We start from the raw sequence: 25,283 nt of genomic DNA on the forward strand, positions 1-25,283 counted from the left end.
TGTTAAATGGGACTTTAAAGATCCTAGGGGTTGTTTTTATTGTGGGAAACAAAAACCCTTTGCTGACACTGGCATCTGATGGTGACAGAAGTCAAAGATTGTTTCCTTGGGATTGAAGGTATAGCAGCCAAAACATTTTTTTCTTATGGGCTTGGGGTGTGGCTGTTGGCAACACATTTTATGGTGGCATCTTTAATTCAATGATAAAATTTAAACAAAAAACAAGCCAAAAATTATAGGTTTCTTTATTTTCACTAAACAGGCAATTGAAATACATGGTACAAAAATAAGTGGTAAGATTATTGTAAAATGAAATGGACAGAATATTAAACTTAATTTTCCATCTATGAGAATTTCACAATAAAAATCATAGTTTACTTTGTATTATAGACGTGCTTGTTGGATCTATTCATCCTCACATAAGGCAACTGGAAAATTCCTGAAGTTACTAACTTGGGTGAAATTTTTCAATGCTTTAAAAAGGGGTAAAGCATTCAGAAAACTATTTTCTAAAGAGATGACAACAAATGTTAGACAATGTGATGCCATGCACTTCAGTTTTAAACAGCAAGTTGTTCAAACGCTCAGCTTATTCTTGGTGAGTGAGCAGAAGACATTAAACATATTTACATATTTCACTTTGGAAATTCTAGTCTTCTTTTCCCCATAACAGTTAAGACAGTCAAACTTGGACTTTAACCACAAGATATTTCAGCATGCTTCACTATTTGCTTTTATGAATATGCTAATACATGGAGTTTCGAGGAAAAAAAAATTCCCATTTCTACCCCCATTTCAAAGTACAAACATTTCAAGCCACTATGGGCCTTACTAATCAATTAAATTTAATAAAGTGATCGTTTATATATTTTCAGTGTAAGCTGAAACTAGCTTACATAAATGAAGAGTGTTCTATGCCTAAGCAGTCACAATATCTGGAAAATCCTTGCAGAATGATAACCATTCTGGTCTGAGCAGTAACTTTCTATCTGACTTTAGATAAAATTTCCCTTACCATACATGTTGCCATTGCAACAAACCTTCCTTTATGTTCCCATTTAAGTCTATATTGACATTGTCTCCTGTTTGCAGATGAGCTCAGACATGGAGCTACAACAAGAATTCAGGTCTCGAATCTGCCAATCCAGCTTTTAGTACTGCCATTACCCTGTGGACTTAAGTTCTACTAATTTAAAGGAACTACTAGGAAATTTTACAACAGGTAAAGTTGGGATTTCAAAACCACTGTTGTGTCTGTAAGCCATTATTGTCCTTAGGCTGGTGTTAACCATAGTGCTAGGCTATTTGAAACTAACCCAGGCACACTTACTTTCCTCATGGAAATGCTGCTGGTGACTGCTTCTTAGGCAGAAAAGAATTTCAGCTTGAGTTTTAAGGGCTATCTTAAACTCTTAAAGCACTGCTGAATACTAAATTAACACGGTGTTGATATTTTCCAGTGACATTCACAGCCAGGTCCAGAGTTAGCACCTTTCAGTTGCATTTTATTTCAAAGGAGATGAACAAAAGTAACTCAGATAATCTCTAAGAATAATTTCTTAGGAGACAAGGTACTCCCAAATAAAATATTCCACAAAAATTCCTGTCAGTTTAAGGTAACTGCAATTATTAACACATCAAAGAGGTGAAATATATCAATTTAAGAACCGGTAACACTAGACATTATTTGCCCTTTTAACCAATTCTAGGCTCTTAAGGATAGTCTACATATTTATTAGAAGGTTGTTGCATCTTTTAAAAATCTCACTATGTATGAAACCAAGGTTAATATGGAGTTGGCAAAATCACAGTAAGACTTCTGTTGATGAGGTGGATGAGATGGTATAAAGATTATGTGGCTCAGACCATGAAACTAAAACCTTCTTTTAAACAAGTAATTTTGTATTAAAGTTTTGTTTTAAGGGAAGGGAGTAAGTCTGCACATTGGGATGATGTTCCAGTGTCACCTCTTTGAGTTCAAGATGACTTGTTCATTTCTTTATAAAAGATTTTCTTTCTTAAGCACCCTCCTCAAATGAGAATCTGACCAGAATCTGAAAAGATCTATATTATCTTACCTACAAGTGTGAAGAAGTCTTTCCTTTAACTCCTTAGTCTACTGTAATACTAAAGATGGGGAGGGAGTAGAGAATGTGCTTTCCTCCTTCCAAGCTCACACATGGCCCAGTAGAACTTTGAAGTGCTGTTTTAGTCATTTGCATCCGTGATAAGCAACCATCTTCCTTGACCTTTGTTTACTCTTCCAAGGATGAGTATGAATGAAAGATATTTGAGCACTCGAATGCTCAATGACAGTTCTCCAAATCCCTGCCAGTTTCTTTTTTTAAGATAGTAGTTATGTAGGCAGATGGTGTCCTAAGGCTCTGAAGATGACAAGATATCCTAACAGCCCAAAACAATTACAGAGTTCAGAACATGCTCTTATATTTAGAGGTTTAAAAATCTCTTAAATCTTCAGCAAGAGATTATAAACTTAAGCTTCATATTATGAAAAGACCCAAAGTTCCAGGCCAACCACTGACTTTCTTTCAGTCTCTTGGATCCTGCACTTGCCTGAGAATGCCAAGTAAAGGTTTCTCCTGCTACCTCAAAGTTAGAACATTCCTATTGGTATGATTTGGCAGGTTACTTTTTGGGTCTGGGGACACTATGACCATTATATGAAATTTTTTTCTGCATTCCATTATCCAAAAAACAACCTGCCTCCTCATAGCTGAATAAGAACTATCTACTTCCTGACAGCAGTGGAGATCTGTATTTGGTACCTTCTTTCTCATACTAGCCTTCTTTAAATGACCTATGCAGATGGACTAGTTTGGGAGAGCTGTCTGCTCTTTTTACTAGCTAAAAGGGGAGAAAAGACCTGTCAGTCTCATTGGTATTTTATCAAAACTGCAAAACCACATGTTCTTTGAAGAGAAGCACCAAAAGGAAGACCTTAGTTTGGAAGGATCATTTTAAATAAAAATAGTAATTCAATAGCCCCTACTCAAGGGAATAGAAAGACACTTTAAATCTAATACATTTTAGAGTTAAATTTCCCCCTTGATTTCAGTGTTAAATGGCTCTTACAAGGACTTCCTGAAAGTTTCCCACCAACCAGGTTAGGGTTGGACAGTTATACCTCTGTCTGAGAAGATGCCTGAAAGAGAAAGAGAAGTATATGTTACAGGCAGAAGCTGCAATGGAAGAATCAACAACAGCAACCACCTGCATTCATTTTACAACTACACTGATTGTGATGCAAACACAGGGACTCCCTGCTTTTGTATAGCTGGACTTTTTATCCTTTGCCATCCTTTGTCTACAGTTAACTCCCTCTAAAAAATCCTAGTTAAAGCACTACATTAGTTGAGGGAAAGGAATTTTCGGAGAAAGCACGGTTCACCTGTGGAATCAAAAAAATATTGGGCTCCTCTTTCCTGTCATTCCATTTTGACTTTCCTCAGAGATCAAAGGAGTCTTCTAAGTCTCCAAGGCATATTGCCCCATCTAGCTACCTAGCCATTTGGTTTTCTGTTGGCACTTGGTGCTGTCAAGATGAAATCCCAAATAAGTTGGGTGAGGAGCCCGCTGAGCAAAGTAGCTTGGTGATGTCTTTGCACTGCAGTATGCATGTGCAGAAACAAAATGTAGGGGCTTTTGCTGCTATTGTCCTTGGGTGCAGGGGTGGTGGTATTGGGAAGTCTTGCAGTGAGCCTTCATTACCACAGGAAGACACCACCACCCCCCCCAACACCCCCCACCCCCACCGCACTGTCATCCTGTCAATGACAGCAACTACTATCTTAATGTTTCTCAGTACCAGGGGCTTCTCCCAGTATCTTGTTTACTTTAGTAGCCTTTAGCTCAACCAGCTTCTAAAATAAGCAACTAATAGAGCAGAAGCTCTACACCATGCTCTAGCACTAGGACCCAAGGACGGATTTTCTTCTCTTGGGTTTTCCTACTTACCAGGCAAAAGCCCTTCACATCAGTGCTCCTGGGTGCCACCGGTGTGTTGTGGGGTAAGGGGACAGCCAGCCAGCAGGTCCAGAGAGGCTAGGATAGAGTCATACAGGCGATCCGCATGGCTCTCGAGCTCGCTGGGCTGCTTTGCGATCCTCCCAAGGACATCCTTTAACACTTACAAGTGAGATTCAAAGCAATTAGGCCAAAAAAAAACCATGCAAGCATATCTTCCAGAGAACATACAGGGGTGTAGCATTTTACACAAAATAGAAACAGTAGTTTTGGAACATCTGCCTTTTTTAAACAGTGATTCTTTGGGGGTTTCTACCACACTGGAGAATCTATGTTGCTAACTTCTGATTAAAGCTGAGAATTCACTGATTGCCAGTTCGGAATGCAGTGAAAATATGCTTCCACATTCACAGACGAAACCACAGACGTGGTTCTTTGGTGCCTGCTATCATCTGATTTTAAAGATGCACACCAGATCCTGTGGGGCAGATGGCTGAAATGAAACGGAACATGCCAGTATTAGGATGCTGAGTCCTGCTACCACATCCCATCAACTTCTGCTGGCATGTGAATGGATGACCCAGTAATATTTCAGAATGCCAGTGGAACTTTTTTTGAGTCCTAAATAAGCACGCTTGTTTTTTCCCTCTGAAAAATTTTACTTCCTTTGTTAAGCAGAGGCTGCTTTAGTTTCCTGTGCCTTTATCAGCTGTGTTAAAAACTCTCCCTAGTATCCTGCCACAGTTGCAATATCTGTCAGCAGCGGAAGGAAAAGGGGAAGCTGTGTATCTGCAGAGGATGCTGACGGATGGAAAGGAGAAAGCGCAAAGGGTGGCTGTTCTGAGCTCAGCTCCTATGAAGCCCCATCAGTGCGGCGTCATTAGAAGAACAAAGTGCCGTCCTGACAACTCACTAGAGCTGGCAAGGCCCTGCAGAGGGATGAGTCAGTGCAGTAAAGCTAGGTAACTGGGCTGGGTTCCCCCTCCACGTTCACCAGACCTTTGCTCAGTCCTGTGTGTTGCTGGTGGACCTTTTTTTTAAAAAAACACAAAAAACAAAAACTTTTATTTTAGAATGTTATAGAATGGTGGGACCAAGTAGAAAGAAAGCTGGGAACAGGTATGAAATCATCTTTCCCAGTGAGACTTTCATATTTTAACAGACTACACACATACAGGGGCCTGGTTCAACTTAACGCCAATAGGTTTGATTGATCTGATCCAGTACAAAGGTTTGAACTGCACAGGTCCAGCAAGGGCAATACTGACTGTAAACCTTGCACCCTGTATGCTTAGATGTTTTCTTGAAGCCTGGGATGTTTACATTTTCCTAAACTGGGAACCCATCCTACAAAATGGGCTCAAGCTTAGTTTACACACCACTGCCATCCTGTCCCTTCCCTTCTTTCTTGGGTCTCTCCCTTTAGGACAGACTGCTCTCAAGTCATGAAATGAATTCCTCCCCAAAGCAGGTAACCAGAGGCGTTCAATCTATGCTAAAAAGGGAGGGGACCCCCGAGGTCTCCCCACTATGAATACCATAGCCAAAACAAACAATAAAACCAGTAAGCTGGATTAAAACCAGCAGTTCCCAGGACACCAGAGAAAGATAAAAACAGAAGCAAGAGTATCATTCTTAGAGGCTGGATGCCTAACTTCTGCCTGGCTTAGCTTTATGACAGTGTTTGTAGGGGCAGTGAAATGAGGACTTGGCACATGATCACGGGCAGCTGGGGGAGGGGGGGCGGGGGAGGGCAAGTGGGAAGGCTCTTACACTGGCTCCTTACAGTGACAACAGTGACAATGTGCATCCCGGGACCTGCTAATGAGAGAGACTGAATGCTGGCTTGATTCACCGCCTTAATAAGCATCTCACCTGGGGTATTATCCAACAGGCACTGAAGAAGAATCTCCCCTTTCTGTAAGACACTCTCTGTCAGGGACTCGTGTTCATCTATGTCTTTCTTAAATTGCTTGAAGCACATATGAAAAAGAAAAAAGTTAATAATCATTTTGTAAATTATTCAAAGTGAACCCATGCAGGCTTCATCAGTGGGTGTCAAGTAGTATAATTACTTTCTTCTCATTTTAACCCTCATTCTGTCCTGTGCCTCAACTTCCAGGCTAGTTAGACACAACTATCTTGCTTAATAGAGCTGAGGTATGTACTACAAGTTACCCCTCCTAACCTGGAAGATAAACCAGTCTCCAGAATTTCCCAAGTAAATGGCAACAGCTTAACTTTACCCTCTATGAGCCCAAGATTAAAACAGTGTCAATCCTTTTTTCTGTTTACATTTTGACAGAAGAGGGTTTTTTCCCCCCTTGCCTGAGTGGGGTTCAGGAACATTTCGGGGTCAGGGTTTTTCCTCTTTGTGCCACCCTTTACAGGGGTCTTTAAACTCACAGGACTTTGGCATTTCAAAACAGCCTTCTATTCTCATGGACCTGCTGAGAACTACAAGAAATCTGGTAACCGGACCATATTCCTCCATCCATGTCCTTCCTTAATATCCTGCTCAGTGCAAACTACTCGATAACTTAGACCTCATGAAGACTGGGGAAGTTGTCTCCTGAGCTGCTGATTTGTTTTCCACTTGCAGATACTGACCTTGTTTTATGCTTCTTTAGCTGCCAAGAAATGTAAAATCAAATTCATAACCATCTTTAGGACAGGTATAGAGCTTGGAAATTTCCATTTTGAAGTAATAATTTAACTCCTGAACTTAGTATATTCTTGTCTTCAATTTTCCTTTGCCCTAATATGTATGCTTACTTTATTACGCTGCCACAAACCCATTGTGTTAAGATGAAGGTATGAGACAGTCACAGTTAAAATTGTGAACATATTTTATGTTAGGTATCTAAGTAGCATTTGAGGTAGCTCCTATCTATGACCCATGTACCATTCATTCTACATGGGGAGGAGTTAACAGCGTGACCCCACTTTGTGACATGGTCATGCGGGAGATACAAGAGCTAGGCTTCACTGACATGCAAGGGTAACTTGCAGCTAAGATCTCTGTTCTATAAAGCCAGATATTTGCTTCTAAGTAGTTTGGAAGTTGAGGCACAGGACAGAATGGGGGAACACCGTTATTCTACTTGGTACCAACCCAGTGGGGCTGAGGTACCCTGGAGATACCATGAAAGTATTTCTAGCAAGGGCAGTTTTCTTTCCCTTCTGTGGTACTGCCCCAAGCTTCCTGGGGTGGCTGCACAGCTGTGTGTATGCACTCAGGGGCTGCACACACAGGTTTTAACACTTAGCCTTCCTGTCCTCAAGCAAACATGGCAAGGAACTCATGGCAACCTCTCCAGACTGCAGGACTCTGCATTCCCATTAGAGTAAGGCTGCTGGTCCACTGACTGCTGGGATGAGGTCCCTCCTTTAATTTTAGTGGGTCCCAAGTTAGAAAACAAAGGCTCTTCCTCTTGCTGGATGTGGTAGCTCTTGAGTTGGCTCAAACCGGGGTGGTGCAGTAAAGCTCTGACTCAAGCATGTGTAAATCATGCCCTCTTTTAAAAGATGTGGTCAGGTTAATAAAGTGGCAGAAATGCAAAAACCTGTCCTAGAAAACTTTCTAGACTAGTATTAAGCTTTGATCACAAATGTCATCTCTGCTTCTTCATAAGAGATTAGAAGGACTTGGCCAACCAGACATTCTAGAAGTCAGCCAGGAATACAGCATAATTACATAATATAACATCTGATTCAGAACACTTCTGAAAATGAAGGGGGAGACCTACTAATAATTCTGGAATAGGACAAACTACCCCCCTAAATACACCCCACCTAAAATCAAGTTAATCAGAACCCAGCACAAAGAGATTTTTAAAATAAAACCTTGGGTCTCCCTGGTGGCCTAGGTGGCCTCACTGCTACCATTGCAGAGGCCCACCATGATGGCCTGAGTTCTATCTCTGGCCAGCGAGCTGACCCACATGGCACAGCAGACCTCTCCTGTCTTATCCGCTGCTCCTCAGCAGTGTATTTCAGTAGATCTGCTTGTTCTGCGCCCCATTCTATCTTTGGTGAAACCTCTCACCGCCCCCCACCCCAGATCTTTGGCTACACCCCCAGTTCTTCTACACAAAAATAAATAAAACCTTAAAAAAAATCGTAATGAAAAACAGGTGAAACTCTTAAAAAACACTGATAAGCAAACTGATATATTTTTGTCTGTTCATGGAGTCAGTACAATTCATTTCAAATTCTTAAATAGTGCTTGTTGTCCAGTAGACCATTCTATGAAGATGTACTCTTCAATTTGGTAGCCACCAGACAAATGTGACTGAATACTTGCAGTGCAGTTAGTGCAACTAAAAAATCTGAATTTCTTAAATTTTACTTAAATAACCAGGTGACAAGTCTAGTGATTGTATTTATCAATCCATGAGAAACTTGCGAATTACTCTTATGTAGTTGTAACTGAAGATAAGTATGTTTTCTCTGAACTCTATTTGGCCTGAGAAGTAACACACAATTTTAGTTTTCAGCATGAAAACTTTGAAAAAGGCCTCTGACTAGATTTTAGATAAAACAGTTGAGCTACAACCTAGAACATCAGTTATTTGGGAGTTAACTTTGTAATCAAGTAATTTAGTCATGAGTGAAGTGCCAAAAGCCAGGACCATGTATTACCCGGTAAAGCTGCAGAGAAGACTTGAGACCAGTAAGACTGGACTTGAGTGGAGTCAAGTGGTCGGTAATGTCAGCCACATTATAAAGCCAGAGGATTAGCTCTTCAAGTTGACAGCAAAAAGTCTGTTGGAAAAAGAACACATTACTGCTTGCATGCTCCTTTACATTTTCAAAAGGCTAAAATTTATCCAGGGAATTCTGGGAAGTAGACTGTGCATCTTCCCAGCACTCTCTAGTTTGAGGCCTGAGTCTCGTCTCTTCCCTCTGCTTGTTTCTACCCTATATGACTCTCAACCTCTGCCAGGACAATACGAAGAGCCCCATTTTGGTTCTTTCTCTCCTTGACAGGAGAGAAAACATATTTTTGATGTAAAATCAAAAGCACCAGCTGAGAAAAACCACCCCTGCTCATGGGACTAGAGCAACTAAGGGACAGAAGGAAAAGCTCAGAGGCATGCCTGCCACAGAAACTAACTCATGGGTCAGCACCACTATAAAGTTGCTCCTGGAAAAACCATGGACATACAATAAATGTCCATTACAGTGACTAACCTAAACCAGCTGCTTGTCCATTCCACCAGCCAGAGTTAGGCCCCACCCTAGGAAGGCTGTGTATACAAGAACTGGGGTACAGGCCAGAGGTGCAGGTTGTGAAAGGATTCACCAGAGACAGAGTGGGGAACAGAACAAGCAGGCAGACTGAAATGCACTGCTGAGGGGAGCAGCGGGCAAGGCAGGAGAGGTGTGCTGGGCCATATGGGTAGCTCCCTGGCCGGCCGGGGATTGAACTCATGCTGCAGAGGCTGCGAATAGCTTCAGTTTTTTTAACCCTTTGCGCCATCAGGGAGGCCTGCAATCTTTTATGACAAAGGAGGGCACATGCTAACATCTGCTTATCGTCTCCGTAAGACAAAATAACCTGCAGGGAATCACAGCGTAGGTGAAAGCATTCCTGGAATGCCAGATGTCTGTGTCTGGCTCACAGACACAGCCCTCTGGCTGTGTGGATGCGGTGTCTGCGTACTCACCTGGGAGGTAGGCACAGGGACTCTCTGAATATGAGGGGAATCCTATTCCTCAACCACCTTGTGTCAGTCCTCAAAATGGATTATTTCATGTAATCCACACAACACCCCAAAGAGGCATGGCTCCATGTTTCACAAATAAGCACATGCAGAGACTGAGCCAAAACTCCAAAGACAACATCTGACTCTGAATACAATATGCCTGAAACTGACTACATAATTCCAGAGTATTAAGTCTCCAGATATTTGCAGGTGACAGACAAGAGTAGGCTTGGTGGCCAAGAGGTCTAGGAAATGGCAGGCACATCCACTACTCCAGGTGCTATAGTTACAGCACTTTATCAAACTGTAGCTCTAAGGAATCCCATTGTTAGAAAGCCACTTACCTCTGTTAAGCCCTTAAAAGCCTCCAAGCACAGCCCTTTTGTAAAAGCACCTCTTAATCCTCAAGGTCAAAGCCTTGGGAAGCAGCCTGGGATAGTGGTTGAAAGTTCTCAATCTCTAGCCCTTACAAACTGTGGGTGGGCTGGTTACCTATCCTTTAGCTGCCTTTTTCTCCAAATGAGTGTACTCCTGATTGGGTAGAAATGTGAGGGTCAAACAAGATACAGTACAGTGCCTGACACATAAAAAGTGCTTGATATCACTAAGTTAGCGGCAAAGCCTCAAATGTTGGTTTACCTTCACACACTGCACGAGAGATTCTTTCCCCTGCTCTCTTCCAGCACCTGGTTCCGAGAATGCCTGCTGGCCTGACATAGCTGGCAAGGAGGAGCGTGTTCTCAGTGGTCTAGAGGAAATCCCCAGGGCCTGACTGTTCACTTGACTCCCATCCCCTGCCGAGTCCCCTGCATGGACTAAAGAGTGTGGCAAACGGGGATTCTGGTTGTCAGGGTCCCTGGACACTCTGAGTGTTGCCCCAGGGCGAAGCTGGCTTTGATTGGAGTCCGATGGGAGGGAAGCTGGCCCATCACTGTCTGATATATCCGGGGAGCTCTGCCCTTCAGCAGCCCCAGAGGGAAGGGTCACTGAGGTAGGAATGGAACCTAGATATGAAATCAAACTAGAAACTTGCGTGAGTCGTGTGGGCAGGGCAAGATACTCCTCGTCACTTTCCATCTCTTCTTCTGATTTCCATCCAGATTTTGTGCAGACAGAGGGCCGGACACACTGGCTGGCCCCTTTCTCTCTTCCTGGTCTGGATGACAGCCACCCTCTGTTCCATTTCCTCAGCTGAGGAGAGCCCACCTCAAGATGCTTGTCCATAGGCAGCCAGTCTTTCACACCCCTCAGGGCTGGCTCTCTGCTCTCCCAAGAGGTGTCCCTACTGTCTGAGGCTCTGGGGGTAGAGGCAAGCTGTCCATGAGATGCCAAGACCCTGCCGCCCTGCTTCTGAGATACTCTTGAGGGCCACTGCTTAAGACCCGGCTCTCTAGGTGCAGAGAATGGCAGAGTAGTAGCCTCTGCTGGTGGGCAACTGTGGGAGACATTACTGGGTGACTTTAGGGTGCTTGCTGGGGAGACAGAGAAGCTATCTAGGTCCACACCTGAGTCCTGAAGGACAGGATCAGTGAGCACGTGGCTGTTAAGGTGCTTTGGGAGCTGAGGCCTGGGCCTCAGTGGGTAAGTATAGTCCAGCAGGTCTTCGTACTCTTTGTTTGGGTTCCAGAGGGGGGAGTGGCGGTCAGGAGAAGGGGGCAGGGAATCTGGCAGAACACAGGCCCAGTACTCAGCCTGGAAGGAGAGGTGCCTCCTGCCCAACCCTGGAACATCATCCTTAGAGGACACAGGCTGTGGTGACCACTGGAGCGGAGGCCCTGGTCCCACCACCGAGGGAGCCGACTGGGGAACAACCAACTCTGAGGAGGAGGAGACCTTGGCAAAGGAGCAACCTTGAGGTTCCGCCTGCCCTTGGTGACACTGGAGACTGCTGCCCGGGGATGAGGCAGAGATGCTGCAGCTGGAAAACTGAGGTGCAGCAACACCTGGGCTCACCACAGACCTCCACCTCGATGTGAAAGGGAAACAAGAGATGCAAGCCTGTTGGCTGAGATCAAGCACTTGTGGCGACTCTACTGGGGATGGGTCATCTTCTATATCAGCATCATGTCCTGGGCTAAGAGCTGTAGCTCTGGGAACAGCAAGAGTCTGAGGTAGCTCTTCTGAAGCAGAAGTCCTGGTCTCTTCCATCTGCAATGATTAGAAAAAGCACTCAGATGAAAAAAGACAAGCAAAATTTCTTTTTGGGATGACAAGTTTTCTTTGGAGGCCCGGATGGTAATCAGGAGAGTTCCTGAACTGAAATCAAGAATCAGACAGAGACTATGCTGCTAGTGACCAGTTCTGGCTCAGCCAGCTTCCTTGCTGCCCTCAGTCCTTTAAAAAGTTCTTCATCCACAGACACGTAATTAGTGAGTTAGCAGAATCAGTTATGCTGAGGCTGGAACACATTCCTAGCCTCTAAGAAGGGGGTTCTGGGCAGATAAAATCTCAGTCAATCTGATGCTGACAGGAGATACATCCAAACCCAGCAGGCAAGCAACCCACCAGGCCTTAACGCTGCTTAGCTCACATGCCAGTGGTTATGGGAATACTGACAAAATAAGCCATCATTGCAGCCTCTGCACTTTGAATTTTTAACCTGCCTGATGAAGAACTCAACCCAGGGGGCAGCGGGTGGTGGTGGTGTGGGTGGGTGGGAAGAGGGCAGGAGCATAGGGGTTGGGCACAGATTTTGGGACCAGACAGACCTCACTCCAACCCTCTCTTCCAGGTGTGACTCTGAATTTCAATTCCCTCATCTGTAAAATGGGAAGAGTAGCAGAACCATTTCCCCAGGACACAAGGCACACGGTGAGAGCACCAGGTCCATACACAGGAAACAACCTATCTGGGTGTGTGTTTGGTTGCCACTGCCTCCCAGAGCCTCAGACTCACCAGTGCCCTGAGGCTCCCATTGCCCCTGGCTCCCAGGCAGGTGGGCCAGCCTCGTTCTCTCCCAGTCATGCTCAAAGCCTGCACAGAATGAGTGGGGGTGGGGGTGGGGGAGAGCATGCAGTCAGGGCCAGGGTGACACTGAGGAGATCAAAACCGTTCCCATGAAAGGTCTCAGCAAGCAGAACACAACAGAATGTCACGACTGGGAGGGAGAGATCATTCAGGTCACCTTTCCAATTATACTGCAGGCCTGATTTTGTGATTTGCTTGAGGTCACATGCCAGGCAGGACTCTGTTTCATGTAACTCCTACTAGGCAAGGCTGCTTTGCAGTCTGGGAGGCCCAGGAAAATCCCCTTGCCCAGAAACAGAGCTGCCCACCAAGGGTCTGCCAGGTTTCCTAGAGTCCACAGTCCTGGATCTTCCCCAAATCTCCTCAGGGTCCCTCTGGAGCCTTTAAATCACCAACAGGACATGACTCCCCTGTCTGAGCTCCCCTTGCTAATTCTCTGGCTCATAGCCACAGTTCCGTACTCCTCAAAAGGTCAACTGTCACACTGTTGAGCAGGAGATGCTATGGACAGAGCCCCTGCCAGACCCAAGGCCCAATTTTCCAGGTGAACCTGCAGAAAAGAAATCACACCCAGGCTCCCCCAGCTAGCACAGTGACCAGGGAAACATGAAGGGTGGTGATAAAATGCTGGAACACACTCCTACAGGACAGCTCAGGCACATATACAAGCCCATTTGTTCCTGTACCTACCTGGTTTCCCACACAGTGCGGGTCTCCAGTCCCCATGCCAGTAGGAGGAAGCAGGCAACCAAGAGCAGGCTTAGACCCACCAGCTACTGGTTCCTTGCAGAAGTTTTCACCCTGTGGCTGGCAGGCTCCATAGGGGCCTCCAAGGCCGGCCCCACTGCAGGAGGCAGGTACATGTGGCTCCTCTGCCCCCCACGCAGGGAAGGCAGGCCCTCCCTCAGCTTCCAGGCGGGGCAGCTGCTCCCTGCTCACAGGGTCTGGGGTGTCCACCTCCTGCTCCTCGCAGCTCCAGCTCCTGTAGGATGGGGCCTTTGTGTCCTTGGACGCTTCCACCGCCACCTCTACCTTTTCTTCCCCCAGGGCCATTAAGATGTCCCTAGATCAGGGCCCTCCTGAAATTTTCAGTCTCCTATAAAACAAGAAAGAGAGAAAGATCAATTTTCTTGCCTGTGCCTCCAGGAAACCTTGTTTTTAATGAATAAGACAAACATTGGGAGTGGGGAACAAAAGAAACAAATGGTGGCTATTTCCTCAGAGGAAAAAAAATAGAAGCCAGTCTTTCCCTGGTCCCAAACCCTTCCAAAGGAGATGCAGAAACACACCACATTGGGGCCTCCCTGGTGGCGCAGCGGTTGAGCGCTGGGCTGTGAAGGTGCCCACAGCCTCTGCAGTGCCGGTTCGATCCCCAGCCGCCGGGGAGGGTACCACATGGCCCGCAGACCTCTCCTGCCGCACCTACTGCTCCCCTCAGCAGTGTACTTTGTCAGTCTGCCTGTTCTGCTCCCCACTCTGGCTCTGGTGAATCCTCTCACCCTCCCATGCTTCTGACTGTACCCAGTGCTTGTATAAATAAATAAATAAATCTTAAAAAACAAAACAAAACAAAACACCATATTGTCCTGTTTTTAAGTGGCTGGTACCAACCCCAGCAGTAGGCACCCAGAAGGGTCAAATGCAGCGCCAAATAGGAGTCAAGGTATGGTCCTGCTTAAGTCACTACCCCTTTGGCCTAGCCCCTATTCCTGGCCTACCACTCCCCCTATCCCCCCAAAAAAACCCACAGCCCTGCAACCCATCCCACTCTGCTCTAGGGAACACAGGCCCAAGACTCTGCTGAGCCCAGGATATTACCCCAGTGCCTGGTGAAGGAAGACCCTCTCACAGATACCACCCCAAGAGATGGAGCAGGTGGGTGCTACTCATTCCAACAATGGCCCTGACTCCCAAAGAAAGAGATTCAGTAACTCTCTTTGTGGCAGCTGGGATTATGCTTAACTTGATAACCAAGAGGAATCATGGAAATTCAGCTGGGTAACAACGGTAAGGGTCATGTAACATGTGTGCATGTGGCAGTGAGAGTCAGGTAGCTGGCACACAGGCTCGAAAGAACCAGGGTGAACACTCAGGGAGGGAAGAAGAAATACTCAGGATCTGGATCTGAAAATGAGATCATTCTATTAAGTTTCAGGGACAAGGGGGGATCCACCCCCTCAGCCTAAGTGTGCAGGCCAGGGAGCACAGGTGTATGGGGCTGCAAGAGGACAACTTGGAAGTGCAAGCAAAGGAACGCCAGCCAGAAGTGCACATGGCCAACCTCAAAGCTTAAACCTGGGCAGGACTAGCCTTGATTCCTCAGAGACCAGGAGGCAGAGTGGTGTGGCAAGAGAAGGTGCTGTGTTGGGAGGGAAGCCCGAGAAGGTACAGGAGGCCATCAATGTGGCTCATCAGCTTGGCTCACATGTTGGGAAATACAACTAGGTGAGAGTATGAATCCTGAAACTGGTGTACAGAAAACTGGAAGGTTCTCTCCTGCTCCAAGCCAACCGAGAAGAACATACACCACACACATTTGCATAACCACCATGTGGGGCAAGCGTTCATCAGAAAGCCATGTTTTAGACAGGTAATATGCCAAAAAATGCACTGTGGTTGAAGTATCCCTGCATGCCTGGCCCACTCCTCACTAAAATGAGCCTGGTGAACCAAGGGTCACCTACTGCCAGCAGTGTTATGGGTGTGTGTGACACATCAGTGTTCATAGGTCACCTGACAAGTAACAGGAGTCCACCAGAGGGAGAAAAAGCAATCAGTTTTTCATATAAACCAAGTAAAATATTTACTACTAGATATTCCCACTTAAGAGGTAAGGGATCTTACTAATTATGTGTATGTCTTTCATGCCGTGACAGAGACTAGCACAAGCATTTCTCATCGCGCTTTTACATAAAGTAGCAAACTGTACAGCACACATTGTTCAGAACCTTGCATTTCTTTCTTTTTTTAAAACAAAATATAGTTTTCTCTTACTTTTTTAAATCACTGCCCAGTACTGTGTTCCATTATAAGGATGCTTTCTAGTTTATTCCACCAGTTCCTTATTAGTGGGTATTTGGGGACAGTTCCACATTTTTTACTACCACAAACAATGCTGAGCTGAGCACACACATCACTTAAATGCATGCACACTCTGTCACAACTGTGGGGGTGCACAGCAGAGGCACCCACACATTACTTCTGCCACATGACCAAGTGACACCCCTCAGGGTGGCATCAGTGTACACTCCCACTAGCAGCACAGGAGAGTTCCAGTGGGAGGCAGGCCCTCTTATCCTCACATTTCACAGAGGGGCGACCAAGGCTCAGGAAGATTCAAATTTGGGCCTGTGGGACTCCAGAACGCAAGCTGATATGAGCCAATTAGCGAATGAGTTACAAACAGAAAGCACCTAAGAGAAGATAGTGGTAGAGGGACAAAGAAGTATGACCAAGTCCTGCTGAGACAAATTTTCATGGAGCCACATCCTTTTGGCACATGGAGAAACATTACAGGCTAATTGTGTTTCCAAAACTATGAGAATAAGCTCAGCCATGGGCTAGATAAATTAGGGTCAAGGCTGCATCTAGCCCTGTGTCCCCAATTTGTAATTCTTGTACCATTCTGGAAAACCGAATGGCCAGAGTAGGGCTCTTCCTTCCCCTAAAGGGTGTGGTTTACAGGGAGCGGGAAATAAGATGCTGCTGAGGCAACAGAGGGCGCAAACAAATGAGCTGTGTATTTGTATTGATGATGTATTTTAATTTGTTTAGTCTGCATTTCATTATTCAAAAAAGAAGGTATTCATTTATCTTGAGGGGTGGTGGTAAGTGGTGAGCTAGAATTATAAGCTATTCACATTTATGAGGATATACCTCTAGGCAACTTTCAAGTATACACACAAACCTGATCTAGGTTAACAGTGTTGCCAGAGACCTTTCAGCAGCGAAGGAGGTCTGAGATTCTGTCATTTGCACAGAAGGGGTACTACTGAAAAAAGGGAGAAGAGGTGGTTATTTTCTCATGCTGAGTAAGCAGTCCCTTCATAATCTTAGTTATAAATCTGCCTCAAAAAATCATGTACTTTTCTCTGTGTTACACAAACTTACTACAAGAATTAAGACAGATGAATGTGAAAGTCTTCAAATAAGTCCTGAGGAGTGAAATTTCTGTTGCTGCTGTTTAGGTGCAAACAACTAAGGCCTGATGGGGCCAGGACTCCTAAAATATGACTCTGGAAGGCTGTGGCCCAAGGACATTTTTGCTGGCTGCAAGCATTTTTGCTGTCTCCAGAACCAGAGAGAGCAAGCAGTTCTTTTTGAAACTAAAGGTGTTTTTGCTCAAGATGAAACAAATTCTAACAAGGTAGGTGTGCTTACGAGAGAGAAAGAACAGCACAGCGACTCCTGGCGGCCGAACGAATAAAACTAGCGTCATCTGAGGAAGTCAGTGACTTGGTTCATGCCAAATTTTTTTTTTTAATTTTTTTAATAAATTTTATTTTTATATTCCCCATACAATTGCAGCCCCCCCCCATTCTGACCCCAATCCCTCCCCTCCCGCCCCCGCCCCCCTAAAAGTGTCTCTGGTTCATAGTTTTTTGTTGATTTTGATTTTCACTAGCAATCTTCCTGCTAACATCATTGGACACAGAATTCATGTGATACTGTACCCCTCAAGGATTTAAACTTATTGAAAAACCAATAAAAGTGAATTTTTTCTCTTGTAAAAAAAAAAAAGGAAATAATTCCATGAGAGTTGATTCCAAAATATATGTGAGACACTACAGAATACCAAAAAAGCAAGATATCAATTAAGAAATAATCCAGGAAAACTCCTTCCAATAACAACTGCTGAAAGTAAACCACTTTTAAAACAGCAGTCAAGCTGTTTTAAATGAATGATGAAGAAAACATTGTCATAGTGAATGCACCTGTTTGACATTCGTAGGGTTCAACTCTGCATTTGACAGGTGAGCCTCTCCAACACTGCACAAAGGTCCAATCCTCATTTCCAGATTCTAGATTTTACACATCACTCTTTCCGACTCTGGTGGGGAAAGGGTGGATATAGGGAATTCTCCTTGGACCCCTCCAAACAAAGAGCTTACATTTGGTCACAGCATCCAATGGACTGATTGCTCAGACTATGAAAATGAATGGCTATGTTGAACAACCAACGCAGTCTCCTGGGTCAGCAGCTTTAAACAACCTGCCACTCTTATGTTGGACCTCCCTGCTCTCAGATTACACATTTTACAGTGTTCCTGGAAGCCAACAGCTCCCTGGTGGGTAGAGGACTCAGAGCACAGATAATGCACAATGAATTCAACCCATTTATCTGAGAAAGTCTGCACGCGTGAGAACCACCCTGTCCTTGGCCAAACCAAGAGACAAGTCATATAAGCTTTGGGATATTCAAGAGACTACCTGGACTTTACTATTAAAATTTTCCATTTGTTTTCAGGGCCTGTGGATGCCTTATGACCTGATGGGTATAATTAGGAGTAATGAAGGCTTGACTTACTCTTGCCCTACAGCAAAAATATGCCCCCGTATTTCGGATGTGGTAATACTAACTCCTAAGCCTGGACATGTGATCCTTCTTGGCATCTGCAGCACCACCCTCGCGCAGTCCCACCACAGCTGCCAGGGTTCCTTCCACTCCCTCCTCTCCAAGATGGGAGAAAGGACTGGGAATAGTGGGGGGGGGGGGGGGGAGGCAGAGGGAACAGGGGGAGGAGATGTTCCTATCTTAACCAATTTATTCAAATACACAAATGATTCAACTAGTCACTCCTCTGACCCCAAAAGGACTTCCCTCCAGACTCTTTAAATAAGAGCACCCGAAACAATCTGATTTATACCAACGGTGCCTGGGACACTCTATTCTGACATGGCCAATCACTGTACCCAGTGCACAGAGAGCCACTGGTACCAGACACATAGGGCAGGTGCTGCTGACAGAGCAAGCCCTGACAGTTCAGAGGCCAAAGCCTTGGAATTCCTTGTTTTCACAGGAGGCCACAGGTCTAAGTGGTAAAAGCCATGTGCACCCAGGGGCAGAATCTGGTCAGAGAATCAGACAAAATGGCTCTCAGTGGCACTCTTTCTCAAAGAGTATCAAACTGCCCACAAGCAAAGGGGAATGGGGTGGGGTAGGGCCAAAGACTGTCAGGCTAGTGGGAGGCTTCTGGGGGAACTAAGTTTATGGAGAATAGAGCTTAAAGGCAGCAGCCAATTCAGGCATGGGAGGCAGGGTGAAAGGGGGTATAGATGTATGGGGGGGGCAACAAAAGGGGTACTCACAAGACCAGAGGCCTGCCTCAAAGCAGAGATAGGGTGCCAAGAATGCTGTGGCTGGAGGCTAGAGACTCAGAGGCCAATGCCCAAGAGCAAGTGATCTTCCACCTGTTCCTTCCCTGGCTACAGGAGGCCCCAGAGCCCCTTAGTCTTCCACATTGGCCCTGACTTTTCAGTTGGGACAGGTCACCTTGAGTGCTGTGTCTCCCTCCTCTGCAGGTGAAAGCAAAATGAAAAAGAAATAGGTTCAAACCTACAGGGGTGTATAATCACATGTTTCAGGCTTGGTAATAGGCTGATGTCACTCCCAGGTTCCTTGGATACAGCAGTCGCTCTCCTTTCCCTGCCACAACTGCTTCCCTAAGTTTTGCTTAGAGTCACAGAAGTCCCACAGGGCCCCAGGAGGAGCCACTGTGTCCCTCCGTATCAACATGGTGGGAGGGCTGAGGCAGGGTCTCATGGCAAGGCTAGTCTTCTAACTCATGGTGACAAGTTTTCAGGTGGCCTGCAGAGATGCAACTGCCACATCTACAAGGAGCTTAGCCAAGCTTCCAGCCACCTCCTGCCCTCAGCCCCAACTTATCCAGTTTCCTCTGCAGTCAGCAAAGCAGCCCCATCCAACAAAGCTCAAAGTATGAGGATGCTGAGGACTGAACACGTCAATCAATTGTACCCTGTATTCTCACCAAAGAGCAAAGTAGAAAAACAGCTCTCCGGGAACAAAAATTGCTTTCACTGTTTGAGGTCACATGGTTGTGGTTCCACAAGTCCTTGCTTTTAGTGTTCTGGCAATTTTCTGTGAGGCTATCAGGCTATACATGTAAGACCGGTAAGAACCTGATTTCCTCTAGAGATGCTATTAGGAATGTCATTCACTAAACCAAAGCATCCTTCTTGGAGGACCCATGGGAAAATAATTCTCTGGAATCAGTAATAGAAAGTTATTCCACTGGTTTTTTTACTACCTTTAAGGTGATGGCAAAACCAACAAAAATTTTCCTCTCTGCTTTGGTTGCAAGGAAGCTCAGGCTAAAATCTGCAATCTCACCAAAGTAAAAAAAGGTACACGAGAGGCTTACCATGTGTACTAATCATGCTCTTGACTTCCTCTTCTCTTTAAGTCTATCCATGCTAATTGTTTTATTAGAAATTTTGTTAAACAGAGTTATCTTGGAAAGATTTCTCAAATCATTTTTTTAATTAAACTTTCTGATTTTCTTACATCATTCATTTTTGTACAATATTTGATTTCTCCCCTCAAGTGTAGTCCCCACATATTTCCCATTACCATATCAATAATGAAAGGTCACCAAATTCCCTTGTGCTCTTCCCGTCCCTGTTTTGATCCCACTCCCTCCCCTGCTGTATGCCTCAGATCTATAGTTAGATTTTTAATCTATAGTTAGAAATTGTTAAGACTAGAATAAGACAAATTTTCAAAAGCTCAGAAATCTAACAATTTACCTCAATACCATAGGAAACAAAAGTTGTTTACCAGTACTTTTTCTAAAAAGCAAACACAGATACTTATGTTAGTACCCATCTACTCAACGTGTGCTACAAGCAGCAGCACTGTATCACCTTAGAGCTTTCTGGAAATGCAGATTCTCAGGCCCTGCCCCAGAACCCTGGAATTAGAATCTGCATTTTACCAAGTGCTTATCAGTCACTGGGAGAGCACTATGTTTCAGAAACACCAGGTTAATCAGGAAGCCTGTTTCAGTACCCTGGGAAAAAAAAACAACTATACGGCTTTACAGCCTCTCATTGAGTGCCCATCTTTAAGCCAGGCACACAGAAGCAAAGTTATGGCCTTTGTCCTGAAGGCCATTGCAACAGGACACTACAAAGAGCTCACACTTTGCAGCAGGTTTTTAATGGCTAATTATAGAACAAGCAGTACTACTCCCTTAAAGGGATTTGTTGTGGCTACACTAAAAGCAGCAGCAGAGGCCAGAATCCCGTGATAGTTATAAGTAAGAAGAGCAAAGGAACTTGTTTTGGAGACTCCAAATAATATAAGAGAAACCAACATGCTTAGGGGACCTACAGTTGAAAGGGACTATACATCTTAGCCTGTTTACTGTGACCAGAAAATGGTACAGGAAAACCTGGAAGTGAGGCAATATCCCGTAGGGGTTCTATCTGCCACCTGTAGGTCTGGCAACCAGGTCAAACGCCAATAGGAGGACTTCTTTTTACAATGTTTGTGAACAACTCTAAAGACGGATATTTCTTCAGGAAAACAGATTTAAGTTATAAGGAGAGAAAAGCCACCCAAAGTTCACCTACACAAGCTCTGCCTCTCTAGCAGAACCAACCATCTTGATTTTTTTGTCAGCCATATCAACCCCATGTGCTTCATTCCTCTACTCTTACATGACGATTTCAAGTAACAGTCCATAGTAAGAGTACACTAATCACTACTACATTACCTGCCTATACTGATGTCTGACACTTAATCTCTAGGGGGTGCCCAGGCTCTAAATGCATAAAGTTAATCTCTTACTTTTACTGTGTGTGGAGAGTGAATCAGGAATGGCTAAGGGTTTATTAAATATAGGAACAGATAAAAATCAAAAGGGAGGGAGACTCAAACAGGCCCAGTACCACACAAATATTTAATGTTAGTGAATCTGTTCAAGTATCTTTTTATTTTTAGTCTAACAATTGTTTATAGCTACTGAAATATTTTTTCAGGAATTATGCTAAGCACTTTTTTTTTTAAAGATTTATTTATTTATGCATGCAAGAACTGGGGTACAGGCCAGAATTGGGAGTGTGTGTGAGAGGATTCACCATAGATAAAGTGGGGAACAGAACAGACAGATTGACTGAAATACATTGCTGAGGGGAACAGCAGGTGAGACAGGAGAGGTCTGTTGTGCCATGTGGGTAGCTCCCTGGCTGGCAGGGGATCAAACTCATGCTGCAGAGGCTGTGGACAGCTTCGCAGAGGCTGTGGACAGCTTCACAGTGCTGTGTTGTTAACCCCTTGCATCACCAGGGAGGCCCTGCAAAGCACTTTAAATTAACATTTTAATGCTCAGAACCAATGGAATAGTTACTGCTCTAACTCCATGTTACAGATGAGGACACTGAAGCACAGAGAAGTTAAATGGCTTCTCTTGAGTTTGTAACATGGCAAAGTTAGTCTGATTTTACTTGAGAGCCAGAACTCAACTGTTTCTCTAACTGTAAGAATAACTAGATCTAGGAGGGAAAATAATCCAAGTTTTTGTTTTGTCAACTTTGGCTACCTTACTCATTTTTGCTTCCTTCAATCAGTGAGTGCCTTCGATGTTTCAAGCACTGGGCTAGGGACTGTGAAAACCACAACGCATAGTTTGCTACATAAAAACAGATTATTAGTTGGGGGTTTGGGGAAGGTGCTTTAAAAAGTTTTCTGGAAGTAGAATTGAGTTCTTTGCAGAGTTCCTCAACTGTGGTCTAGAACGGACCCAAGGATGAAAATAGTGACCTCTACTTTTAATCAAATCCTAGGCAGACTGACCCAATACACTCCTGCATTTTAACAACATCCTTCATACGCTAAGTCTAGGAACTATTAGGGTCTCCATGAACGCTGCCTATCTGCGTGCCCGCCCCTCCCCCCGAGTTCCCAGTGAGGTCCAATCTGGCACTGGCAGGTTTCCTCTCATTTTTATTACAAACACTGGAAGGAACCCAACCAAATAATTATGAAGGCCCTGAAACAGGTTTTGAACGTGTACCCCCAGGCTGCCAGGAACTGTTCCAGGGACGACAGCTGGAAAGGGTGGCCCTTCTAGGCAAAAAGACATCTTGCTCTCTCCCTCCTCGGCACCCGGGGGCTGCTGCACTCAAAGCGACAAAAAGCCTCTCTGGTTTCCATCTTTCAGGTGGGAATGACTCCGAATTAGCGACAGGGTCTCTGGACTGGCGCGATGAGGGCCGGCGCGAGCCCCTCACTGTCGGGGGCACCGAGGTTCCGCCGAGGACCCGGGGTGAACAGGGCAGGCCGGCGGCGGGGGCGCTCCCCGGGGCCCGGGAGAGGCACAGCTGCTCGGGCCGCGGGATGCGTGACGCGCTCCCCGGGCCGGGCCTCGCGGCGCCCAGGAAACTCCAACCGCTGCTCCCGCCTCCGCGCCCCCGCTCCCAGGCCGCGACCCGCACCCGCCACTCGGCCTGTAAGATGGAGCAAGGCTCGAGCGCCCCAGCCCAGGACGCCGTCGTGCCCCCGCCGGCGGGGGACGCGAGGCCCCGCCGCCCGCGCCGCCCCGGCCCGCAGCCCGGAGCCCTCAACCAAGGGGGGCCGGCGCGCGCGGGCGGCGCCGCTCCAGCCGGCGCCACGAACTCCCGCCACCACGCCCGGGCCTACCGTGCCGCGAACGCCTCGAGCGCGTCGACCCGGCCGGTGCGGCGCCCGCGTTCCCGACAGCCCCACGCGGCGGCCCCGGCGGGGGTCCAGAGCGGCGGCCCCGAGCGGCGACCGCGGCCTCCACTGCCCGCCCCAAGCGCTCGGGGCGTGGCCCAGCGCCGGCCACGCCCCTCGGGGCCGCCACGCCCCCGCGCGAGGGCGCCGTTAGGGTGACATGGCCAATCCCAGTTCTTAGTCCAGTGGCTCGACCTATAGTGACCCGAGCCTGCAAGGAGAGCCCACCCCCTGCGCTGTCTTGACCAATGGGAGGCGAATCCTCGCCAGCGCTGTCCCCGCCTTCCGCGCTCCGCTGGGGTTACCCCGTTGCGGGCGAGCGGGGTCGTGCCAGGGCGCGTCGTCCCGGGGCGGCGCGGGGGCGTAGCGGCCGGGGGTTGGTCGGTACTGGGGGTCCCTCTTTCTCTGCGTGTCGATCGCACCCTGAATCATAAATTCATCCTGCTCTGTGTGCGCGGCAGTGCTCTGTGTGCGCTGCGGGGGGCGGGCCGCAGTCTCTGCATTTGCATTCGCGTGTAAACAGACGGGGCGCGAGGCCGGGACGCGGCTTGGCGCTGCGTTTCCCGCGCGTCCGAGGGCCGGGTCCCCGGGCTGGTGGCTGGGGACGGCCGCAGGGGGTAGGTGGAATTTAAGCAGCTTCTGAAAGGCTGTGAGGCGTGTGTGTGACACTGGAGACTGCGCTTTCCGTGCCATTTCCCAGCTCTGGTGTGATAGTTGGCATTCACTCAGTGTTCAAGTTTTAGGTAGGACTGAAACAGAAATGATGCGGTGAAAAGGACATCGCTCTCTTCCTGTCCCACCCTCTAGACCCTCTAGATTACACAACCTGTTTTCTTACATTCCAAGGAAAAAAGAAAAATTCTAAGAAGGCATCGAAATTGCTGGACACCAAAACAAGCTGACGCCAACCTGAATCTCCCCCAAATTCTCCAAATGCCTGCGCCACAAGAATAGACATAGTAAGTCTTGCCCACTTCCCCCCTTCTGCCTTGTAAGTCTGCATAAATGCCTCTGCCAAATAGCAGGGCAGTGGTCTTTCAGATATGAGTCAGCTGTCCTCCACAATCGACGTACTTTCCTTCTCAAATTCTGTTCCCTTTTGCTGGCGAAGGAAAACCAAGACTGGCTTTCAACGTCAGGGCCTTTGACTTGTCCTATGTCATGTACCTGCATTATAGCTGACAGTAGGCAAGGAGAGTTCTGTTTTCTACTGGACCTGTTTACTTCTAGTGTGGGAGTAGGGGACCAATCTCTTTCCAAGATTTAGACTTGGGGACTTCTTTTACATTAGAATATTGAGATGCTGGGTGGCCAAAAGGAACTCCACTGTAGTCCATCTGCTCGGCCACCCAATGCAATCATCAAAAACACACTCAACTCCCGAAAGGACAGGCCAAATTCTCATCAGTTATTGTATATGGCCGTAAGTCCAACATCTATAGATAATGGTCCATTCTTCCTCCAAGGTTCGTCATCATCTTATTCCAAAGTTGCACTGTGTAGACTAATTTCTTTTTTTTTTAAAAATATTTTAAAGAAAGGAATTGTAATTTTTAATTAAATCTTTTTTTTTAAATGTATTTTTATTTATTTATACAAGCACTGGGTACAGTCAGAAGCGCGGGAGGGTGAGAGAATTCACCAGAGCCAGAGCGGGGAGCAGAGCAGGCAGAAGGACCGAAGTACACTGCTGAGGGGAGCAGCGGGCGGCAGGAGAGGTCTGTGCGCCATGTGGGACCCTCCTCTGGTGGCCGGGGAGCAGCCAGGGATCGAACCAGCGCTGCAGAGGCCGCGGGCAGCTTCGCAACCCAGTGCTCAACCGCTGTGCCACCGGGGAGGCCCTGTGTAGACTAATTTCTAAAGTTAATCATCAGCATACTTTAAATATGGATAATACCAAGAGT

General features: G+C 46.3%; 1 protein-coding gene across 2 annotated transcripts; it reads right to left on the bottom strand.

The window, feature by feature from the left end:
* Positions 1-3,994: 3,994 nt before the first annotated feature.
* On the bottom strand, positions 3,995-13,715 carry CEP68 (centrosomal protein 68; the record flags this gene model as incomplete). Of its 2 annotated transcripts, none has more annotated exons than XM_084235938.1 (5): positions 3,995-4,146; positions 5,860-5,956; positions 8,629-8,751; positions 10,335-11,843; positions 13,353-13,715. In XM_084235938.1, the coding sequence occupies 5 exons, from the start codon at positions 13,713-13,715 to the stop codon at positions 3,995-3,997; spliced, it is 2,244 nt and encodes a 747-aa protein (XP_084092064.1). The 2 variants fall into 2 exon arrangements, with proteins under 2 accessions (XP_084092064.1, XP_084092063.1); XM_084235937.1 differs by having other exon boundaries at positions 13,329-13,715.
* Between the last annotated feature and the right edge of the window lie 11,568 nt (positions 13,716-25,283).

Source organism: Talpa europaea (assembly GCF_964194135.1).
Source record: "Talpa europaea genome assembly, chromosome: 6".
NCBI lineage: Eukaryota > Metazoa > Chordata > Mammalia > Eulipotyphla > Talpidae > Talpa > Talpa europaea.